Below are 10,356 nucleotides of genomic sequence, written 5' to 3' on the forward strand. Positions count from 1 at the left end.
AACTTAATCCTCCACTAGAAGAGCTAGAACTGCCACCGATTCTCTTAAAATTCTAGGCTTTACGAGATCCCTGTGATGCTTTCCCTTTTCCCTTATCATCTCGCCTCTAGTTCCCATTCTTTTCTTCCTCATCCTCACTTTCACTAGGCATGTTCTCTGAGTCCTCAATCCGCAATTCTCTGAGTAAACTCTTGTTTCTTATGATCAATGTACTCAAGAGGAATGAACCTTTTTCGAAACAACTCTTTAAACACTCCCTAGTCCACAATCTTCGCTGAAGTCAACTGGTAAGACTCTTGTCTCCACCAGGATGTAGGCTGCTCTCCTAAAAACCAGGTAGTCGTCTCGACCCACCTATCAAGAGGAAGATTCCCTTGACTCTGCATCACAAGAAAGGTCTTCTCGATATGATTAAGCTATTTTTTCCGCTCCCTCATGTCCTTCATTTCCTATGAAGTGATTCAGCTTCAGATTATACACAGTCTTAAGAGGTGTGCTTTGAGGATGACGGAATGCAGACTGAATAGCAATAACTATAGCTTCCCCTAACTGAGCAATATCAGGGAAACTACGCTCTGCTGAGTACCGGAGCTCTCTACGAGGCGGCATAGTTCTGATAGAAGACATCACAAGGATTAGAATATTCAAGAACTATATAGGACTGCTAAACCTAGGTTCTGATGCCAAACTGACACACCCCAACCGAGATCAAGGCACGGTGGCCGTCACGTGAAGGTGACGTATGAGTCAATTACAAAAGTAATTACTCCTAATCAGAGCATAAAAAGTCTAGGGGCAATCCAGTAGGACAAGTACTAGTTATACAGTACCAGGAATGTCCTACTATTATTTAGATATGTCAAAACCGCCGAAATCCCCAAGGCTATCGACATCAAGCTTACCTAAAACCTGGAGGGGCGCAAAACAGAAAACGTGAGTGGGCAAAAACAAATGTTTTACAAAACCATTTCATTTATCAACGTATCTAACCCCTTGCTATAAAACATGTATAATTTTTCCCAGAATCAAGATATATGCATATATATAAATATATATGAAATTATATCAATTCAAATCATGCTCCATATAATCATATTCATATGTATGTCATGCCAAGATATCACAGAGTAAGCAATTCATGTAAGAATAATTTCATATAAATATAACATGTTAGTCGGAACCCCTGTGGTAGTCTGTATGGCTGAATTCATAGCTCAAAATCAATCCAGCCGGAGTCACTACAATAACTTATACAGCATTATACTGCACAAGAGTTGGAACCAAATGAAAAGGTTTGTACGACAATAATGGGTGTAATATAATCATGCTCAATATTACTCACACATAATAGTTGGGCGACAAATCGCTAGTCACCTACGAGTCGAAACCACCTAAGATGGTCTATATGACAAGACTGTGCACCTAAATTGGATCCAATATGAGCATATGGTGCGGGATGTGACATAATAAACAGGCATGTTCCATATCTCTGGCTAAATCACAATCACCCTAGGTGCAGTTTTATGAGCTCAACATTATTCAATCACATATTGCACCATTGATAATTCATATAACCAAACATAACTTACCTGAGCTTACCTGAGCGTCCACAGCACCACAATTATATATAATGCATCATATATCAATTCATATACGAAATATAAATTCATATGCATGGCATCTAAGGCATACTTTCGTTTAAACACATACTTCTGGGAAAATATCAAGTATATATATATTGAAAACCAAAAGGCCACTCACTGGTATGTCGAAGGGTCGTAGCCCCCGAGTCGCCCTTGAACACGCTCGTCCTCGAGATAAGTCTCATCTATATAACTATAAAAACGTTATTTTAGAGCACATACACAAAACTAGCTAATAACTTCTCATACGTAGGTCAAATTGGGTATATAAATATACCATAGTGACCTACACAACCTCAGGATCATCCCTAAATTTTTAGAATAATTTTTAGACCCCTCACGCTCAGCCACGCGCCGCCAAGGGCACGGCCCTACGCGTCCCCACGCACGGCCACGTTGATAGGAGCATATTTATACGACTTAGTTAGCTTGTTTTCTTGCTTTTAATTAGCTAAACTATGATAATTATAGTGTTTAAAGTTATTTTCGTGCAATTTCAGGTTTTAGTGTCAAAGTATGCAAAAAGAAGCAATTTGGAACATTCTAGAGCATTTTTTGGCCAATATTGGATTGTGCAAGCATGGAGGCATGAGGATGGACGAATTTGAAGACAAAAGAGGCTATGAACATGCTAAAAATCTGGTGAAACAAATACAAGTTGCAAGAAGGGATAAATTTCTAGAAGGATTGACCAAAACTTCACTCAAAACCAAGAAATTCTTCAATGCCGTGGGCATTGATTCACTTTCACCAGAAATTTGAGTGATGATGCAATGCTTAAATCACCATGACATGTGAGTGGATGATGCAATGCTTAACTCACCATGACATGTGAATGGATGACTCAATACCTAACCCACCAACAATTCCCACTCTTTGCCTTGCTCACCTACTCAATTCCACTAGAATTTTGTGTTAAACAAGTCCATCCTTTTCCTATAAATACCATGGCAGCAACCTCATTCAAATCATCCAGAAATTAACCATTCTCCAAGCCTTCCCTTGCCTCTCCTTACATATCTAAACCTTCCCCATCCATTCCTCCATATAACCAACCATTCAACCACCATAACCACCTTGTGCCGCCACCATTGAAGGAGAGGAGAGGTCAGAGGCAAAGGGGCTTAGAGTGAGAAAAGGCAAGGAGAAACTGACGGGAGCAACACAGAGAGCAAAGTTTCACTCCATTTTTCTTGGTTTTATCTTCTCAAACCCATGTTTTACTTTTGGTTTAATTTGAAAATAATGTGTAACTAAATTTATTTTGGCTAAAGGTTAATTCAAAGCCATGAATATATTTGTAATATGAATTGATTACCTTCAGTTGTGATTTATGAGTTGTGATTTAATTTGCTTAACTGCTTGATTGATAACTTATTTTTGTATGTCGATTAAGAATGCATACTTAATTTACATGCATGAATTTGATGCTAGAATATAAGTGAATTTCACCTAATCGTTATGAACTTATATTCACAAGTAGTGAAGGTTGTTATCCACAATCGTGTTAAGTGAATTCTAGGCTGGATTAACATGCGTATTCCATAGTTATGAATGCCTAGTCAATGTTTATGATTTCCGTTGAACTTAATGATCTTTGTTGAATGTCTCTATCATGCGTATTCCATAGTTAGGGACTTTGATGAGGAATAATTTGGTTGTAATGCGTATTCCATTCAATCCAATGAATCTAGGGAAATCTAAGAGTTAATTTAAGCGGACCTAATTAACTTGGAACATTGTCATTCACAATTTATTGAAAGAACAACTGAAAATCAATTTAGGTTGCATATGTGTTATGTGTGGAGAAGAACCCTCTAGCTAGTCCGTCACCTATCCTTTCACCTTAATTTCATGCTTTTGTCAATTCTGTAATTTATTTAAGTTTAATTTACTTCTCGTCAAAACCAAACCCTCCATTATTAAATTATATTATTTAGTTAGTTTTCATTGTTGTTAGTCTTTTAATTCAATTTCCGTCCATTTCAGTTCCTAGTGTCTAATTTGATTGTTTTCATTATTTTGAGTCATTCTAAGTGTGTTTCGAGTTATTAGAGTTTTTAGCCTAGTTTTGTGTCCTTGAGTCTTATTTAATATTTTTAATAGATTAGCAATCCCTCCTAATCCCCGGCCTAGAACGATACCCTACTTACATCTATACTACAATTGTCAAAAAGAGGGTTTAATTTGTGTGTCAAGTAATTCTCACATCACACGTGACAAGCATACTGACGGCGTCAGTCAACGCCATCAGGAATATTCTAGGGAATATTCCGTTAAAACTCAACGGTAACAGTTAAAGATGACTGACGGCGTTAGCATATTCCGTCAACCTTGATGGAATATACTCCTTTCTTCTCCAGCGAGTTGCCGGTGACTTCACCGGTTTCTGGGTAAAACTTTAAATCGCTTATTCTCTTTCGTTTCTTCACCATTTTCCGCAAAATTGGTACCAAAATGAAGCTAATAACATGTAGAATCACGTTATATAAGTTTCAAGGTTTAAAATCTACTAGGTTTTCCCCGAGAAAGCTCAATAGTTCGGCTTACCTAGATATATGTCGATCTCCGCCCTCCGACGTCCAATTCCTTCCAACAAAGTACCCCGAGACTCGTGAGGACCTCCTTAAGCTTCCTATAAGCTTCAAATTCCCTGAAACACAAGATTTCACATATGGATGAATAGTGACAAAATCGGAGCTAGGGTTTCCACGTGAAATCGAAGGTTTCTTTACCTGAAAATGGTACCTTTGAACTCGTATGGTCCTCACGAACACAATGGTGATCTTCAAACCTTCAATCTACAAGGTTTGAGAGGGTTTCTGGGTTGGTCCATACGAAAAAGGGAGAGGGAGAGAGTGAGAGTCTGAGAGAGAGAGAGAGAGCACGGGAAGGAGAGAGAGAAAAGATGGGTGTGTGTATGTGTGGTCCAAAAGCCACCAATCAAAACTAAGAAAAGTCTTAGTCCTAATTGGGTCACCAATCTAAAACAATTTAACCCAATAATAATTCACACACATCAATTAACGTCCGAGGACAATTTCATCATTTTACATCATCGATAATAGAAGTTCGGGACGGGCTATGACAATCCAGGTAGGAGAAATAAGGCAGACCTTTAATAAAATTGATTTTATTAAATTTCGTGAAGTGTTATAATATTTTTGATCTTTTTGGTTGGTTAATGTGGTTGGATATTAATTGGCTAATTGCTTAAGTTAAGTGTTTACTTGTTATTGGTTATGGAATTACTATTCGTTGAGAATATACTGTGATAAATGTGAAAGAATCATGAATTATTTTAATAAGAGGAATTTATTTTCCAACCCGTGTCAATTTTCTTTTATTTATTGAGCTTTTAACTCGCGTTTTGGATTCGGGTTCGAGTTTTTATTACCGACCCTAGGTTTGGGGCGTGACAATTCAATTTCACAACCAAGAGACGAGGTGGGCTTCAGGTTCGTGGCAATGATACTCGTTGGATAGGATGGTGGGTGTGGTTGTTCGGCAAGTCTCACGGAGAGGGGGAGTTAGAGTGAGAGAGAGAGAGAGAGAGCCAGAAAGGATGAAAGGGACGAGAGTGAGTCTGAGGGAAGAGGGTAGAGAGTGTCCCCAAAAGTGTGGGAGAAAATAAAACACGTGGCAAGGAAAGAGTGGAGAGTTTAGTGTGGATGTGGGCCTCCCAATCAAGAAAAATAATTAAAATATTAAAAATATCTAATTAGAAAACATTAAAATTATAATATAAATAATATAAAAATAATAAAAAATAATTAAATAGTAATTTCTAAAAAAAAAAAAATCTTTTGGATTCGTAAATCCATAAAATCTTCGTTGGAACTCTAAATTCGATTCCGCTTGCACCTACGCGTTTGTAACGTTGATTACTATAAGGGTAAGCTAAAATAACGGGTCATATATCCCTCTAAACGATGGTCAACGAAAGTTAAGATCCTTGTCTCTAGGGGCATTTTCGTCAATTCATACTTCTAAAATTTATACATAAAATTAGGAACGGCTTGTTACACCTAATTTCTTATTTATATTCAACTTCTGCACCGTTTTACTTGTAAAATATACACTAATTACCCTTTGATGAAGTGGTATATGTCTATAATTAGGTGGCGGAAATCTAAAATTGGACTCTCATGAATGAATTGAAGATATAACATATATAGGCGTACCCACACACACACATTTCTTATAATTTGATACATAATTTGGATTAGCCTCGTTGTGGTGGCATGGCTTTGTCATGGAACTATTGGATTGTTTATCTTACACCTTAAAAAATAGAAGAATTGAAAAGAGGAAAAAAAAAAAAAGACTTCAAAACGTATGCATACATGCCATTGGTTGGACGTTTTACTAATTTAAGCAAAACCCTTGGAACCATCCACTGCCCAAAACACCACAACAAATTCTTACCCAATAAAAGAGTCCTCACCTAATATCCTCATTTTGAAAATTTATGAGGACGAAATGCATGTTAGCTATAAGATTATATTAATTTAAATTCAAAGATTTAAAATATTTTACAACTTAATGAAGCAAAACAAGAAAATGAATTTTTTAATCGTTGATAGATTTTAATTTGCTTTTGTTTTATTAAGTAGTCAAATATTTTAAGCCTTTGAATATAAATTAATAAAATATTGTGGCTGATATACATTTGATCCTTACAGTTCTTCAAAATGTGGATCTTAGGTGTAGGTTTGCAACTTGGGTTAGGTCAACTCGAATCCACTCATGCCCAACCAGATTTTATACCCGATCGAGGGGGTTAAATGAAGTAAAAACCCATCCAAATCCAACCCAACCTCGACTCGATTATTTATTATGTTAGGTTGGGTTGATGTTTTACCCGTCCATGTCAATCCAAGCCCAACTTGATTTCTAGTCTGAATTGCTCTTGCATGTATCACCTATCCAACTTCATATTATATAAGCTAGATACAAGTTTGGGAGGGCTATACATGAAGTTTGTTGTTTGTCTTTCATTTAAACAATGAACAATAATGTTGCTTTAACTTCTTTTAGTTAAAACATTGGTGTTATCTTGTCATTTAATTTCAACTTTGGATGTTTGAAACTTTAGAGATGTGTATGTTGACCCTAAAAACTATTAAACCTATGTGGCACGCAGGCCAAGTAATTAGTAAGCTAACTACGTCCTTCGGTTGTATACGGGGCGTGCCAACTCGGTCGACCCTGTTGCAGTGTTGTTTATCCAAACTGAATGTGCTTCACGGTCGGCTAATTCTACAGCAACAGTGTTGTTTATCCAAACTGAAGATGTTCGCCGGTTGCCTCCACAGTGCTGTTTATCCAAACTGAAGGTATGTCGGCGGAAAAAGAAAGTAAAAATCTCAAAGTTGTTAAGAGGTTTTGCGTAAAGCGAGAGTTTGCACAGGGTAGTTTGTATGTTGAATTGGATGGGCTTTGTTCGATGTCCTCCCTCCCTATTTATAGTAGCCAACCTGCATTGAATCCCAATCATTCTCGGATTAAAACTCCTTTGCCCGATCCAACCTTATCTCAACCAGTCATACTCCTACCAGGACTTTGAATTTTACTCGTTATTAGGCCACATTAAATCTCAAACTCCAGCATCCTCATCCTATCGAAACTCCTTGTAATAGGACTCACCCACATCCCATAGGTTCCTGACGGGATATGGCCAGCTTCGATTGCACGGCCCATGAGCTGGATAACCCCTAATGACACCTTAACACGGCCTCTGGGCCGAGCACAATTCTAAACTCGACCCGACCAATATTGGGCCGAAAACAATTATAAACTCGGCCCAAACCAATATTTTTGGGCCCAAATAGTGTCCCACACTAGTTGGTTTATTTTTGTAAGGATAGTGATGTGTAAAATTGAATTTTAAATAGTTTTGCATCATTTGGTTCAAAATTTGGGATTTATTTTATAAACTAATGTGTTACAAGATTGAATTTGATAAATCGGACAAACCCAAACCCAACCTGAGTTTGCCCAAACCCAATTTAAACACTAATCCAAATAAATCCACACAAACTTGAATCCAACCTAAGCCCAAATTAACGATGTTGGGTTTGAAATGGATTGACCATCTAACCTGCCTAGTTGCCCCTGCTTAAGAGTGCAAAGCTGCACAAGAAAATATACATTAAAAAACAGATACATAATAATAGATCATTTTATTTTTATTATTATTTTGTTTTCTTCGGGTGAAAACGAAAGCAGAGAGTTTCCAAGGCAAGGCCCTATGAAATGTTAAAAAACCAAAACGAACCAAATAATTAAATAAAGGGCTTTTGGGTGCTTTCACCGGCCAATCAATAAACGACAGTTGAAAATAAAATAGATTATCCTCATTGTCAAAACGTCGGAACGACGCCGAATTGTGGGTCCGAGATGAAAGTCGCCGAGCCGGAGCCATAGATGAGATCGAATGTCTCAGTTTCGGTTTTGGTGCGTTTCGCAAACCGGCCTTTGATTCTGGGGCGAGTTTCAGCATACGCTTTCCGGGAAGCGTATCGGATAGTCTTCTGGAACTTGCGGTTCTTCCTCTTCTCTCTGTACCTCAGCACCCTCGCCTCCCTGTTCAGTCCGCAGAGCTGAGTCGCTGGTTGACTCGCAGGGGTTGCCGAGACCGGTGCGCCGGGTTCCGAAACGTTGTTGCTGGCTTTCCGGCCGAAAGGGTACGATATATCGCCCGGTTCTGAAACGTTGTTGCTGGCTTTTTGCCCGAAAGAGTACGATACATCGCCCGGTTCAGAAACGCCGTTGCAGGCGGTTCGGCCGAAAGTATACGATATATCGGATAGGGAGTTTTGGTCGGGAACAACTCCGACATCTAAGGAAAAGGACGAAACCTGAAAAATAAGTAAAAGTCCCTAATACCCAGTAAACAATTCTAAAATTTCGAATAGTGATATTATTTGAAAAATTTATAAAATTAAAAAAAAATACATTACTGATATTATAATTATTATTTAATTAATTAATTTTTTTAATTATTAATTTATTAAATAATAAATTAAATTTAAAAATATAATTAATTCAAATGATATAACTATCATGTGATTTGCTACAAAAATAATATGAAAATATGGTTCAAAATCGTAGTATGAAAAACATTAGTCTATTAATTTTGCACCGAAACTCGGAAGGAAGATAATTTAATTTAATTTAATTCGGATTACGTACGCTTTGGCTGAGGGACTGAGTCGGATAGCTGAAGGAAGACGAGAACTTGCTACTGCAAAAGTCCATGTCGAAGCAATTTTGATCGGCGGGACCAGAAATGTTGTGGTTCATCTTCAACGAAGGAGGTGGAATCGGGTCGGTTTGAACCGGAACGACACCATCCGTTCCCGGCCCCGAAATGGTGTGGATTGAGTTGGGGTAATCTAACTCCAGCAGCAAATCCATTTCGGGGAAGAAGAGGTCGCCGGAGGATTTTGTAATGTCCGGAGCAATATCCATTTGGAGCTTCGAGTTGAAATTCGGGTTGGGGATCAGCCAGTTCGACGCGGGGTCGTTATTAACGTCTTTAGTTTTGGATAAAACGTCGCCGTTTGGGACGAGGTAGTTGATGGCCGCGCCGGCGGATGATGGGGCAGCAGCTGTTGACTTGACGATGATAGACTCGGCGGAGTCGTAAAACGGCTCGACCGGGACCCGCTCGTGGCGCCGGGCGAGGGGGTTGGCGGAATGGATGTCGGCGTCGCAGGCGACGCAGAGTGCGGCGGCGTCCGCCTTGCAGGTGACGGCGGCAGGGGCCTGGTCGCAGACCTCGCACATCCAGACGCGCTCGTGGCGCGTGGTGAGCTTGTTGGCGGCGTGGATCCTGGCGTCGCAGGGCAGGCAGAGAAAGACCAGGTCGGCTCTGCAGAACAAGGCCGCCGTCGAGTTCTTGCAGGAGTCGCAGAGCTTCGCGACTAAGCCGACGGCCGGCGCGCTCCACCCGCCTTGGAGGCCCATGGATATCTTCAAAACGAGGTCGGAGGGAGCAGCTTTGTTGGCAGTGCGTGGAGTTTCTGTCAGAGAGAAGCGAGTAGCGTTGTGTGCGTGGAGTTTGTGTCAGAGGCCTAATGGCGAGTGGCGATGTTATCTATCTAGGGAGAGGGAGGTGTACACCAGTGAGAGGGCTATACGTGGGTGGTTCTGAGCCACACAGAAAAAATCTCAAGACAAGTTTGGCAATTGATCCCTGATGTTAGTATTTCAAATAATAATCGACAGTGAGCAGTTGTCATTTGTCTGTGCCGACCAGAAAGATTTTTCGACCGGAAAATAAGATGACACACACACTACGTGCATATATACAAGTAATGAGATATTTATGTTAAAAAATTTACGGTTTAAAAATTAAAAATTCTCTTCATTTGTATAAGGAACAATACTTGGTTTCTAAAAATTCAGTAGTCACCCTTGCTTTTATCTAATTAGATTTGGACACATATCCAAATAATTGAAAGGGATGAGATACCCACACATCTCTTTTTATTTCTTCCACACATTTTTTGTTTTTGATCGTCGGATCGAATAAATTAAAGAATATCAACGGACAGAAACTAACAAGGATGTGTAAGAAGTAAAAAGGGGTGTGTGAATAGCACACCCTCAATTGAAATTGCAAACAAATTAAATACGTGTTCAAATTTTATTGGATGAAAGAATGAATAGCTGGTGAATTTTATTATTATTCATATTTCGAAAA

At 39.0% G+C, this 10,356-nt stretch overlaps 1 protein-coding gene across 2 annotated transcripts; it reads right to left on the minus strand.

Annotated features, from left to right (window-relative positions):
* Window positions 1-7,809: 7,809 nt before the first annotated feature.
* Window positions 7,810-9,983, minus strand: LOC103404107 (zinc finger protein CONSTANS-LIKE 5). 2 transcript variants are annotated; one of them, XM_008342964.4, is made up of 2 exons: window positions 8,841-9,983; window positions 7,810-8,487 (listed from the first exon to the last, which is right to left on the minus strand). In XM_008342964.4, exons 1-2 carry the CDS (start codon window positions 9,615-9,617, stop codon window positions 8,236-8,238), a joined length of 1,029 nt encoding a protein of 342 aa, XP_008341186.1. In that variant the 5' UTR covers window positions 9,618-9,983; the 3' UTR covers window positions 7,810-8,235. The 2 variants fall into 2 exon arrangements, with proteins under 2 accessions (XP_008341186.1, XP_008341185.1); XM_008342963.4 differs by having other exon boundaries at window positions 7,810-8,506.
* Between the last annotated feature and the right edge of the window lie 373 nt (window positions 9,984-10,356).

The sequence above is a fragment of the Malus domestica genome, chromosome 16 (assembly GCF_042453785.1).
Source record: "Malus domestica chromosome 16, GDT2T_hap1".
Taxonomy (NCBI): Eukaryota; Viridiplantae; Streptophyta; class Magnoliopsida; order Rosales; family Rosaceae; genus Malus; species Malus domestica.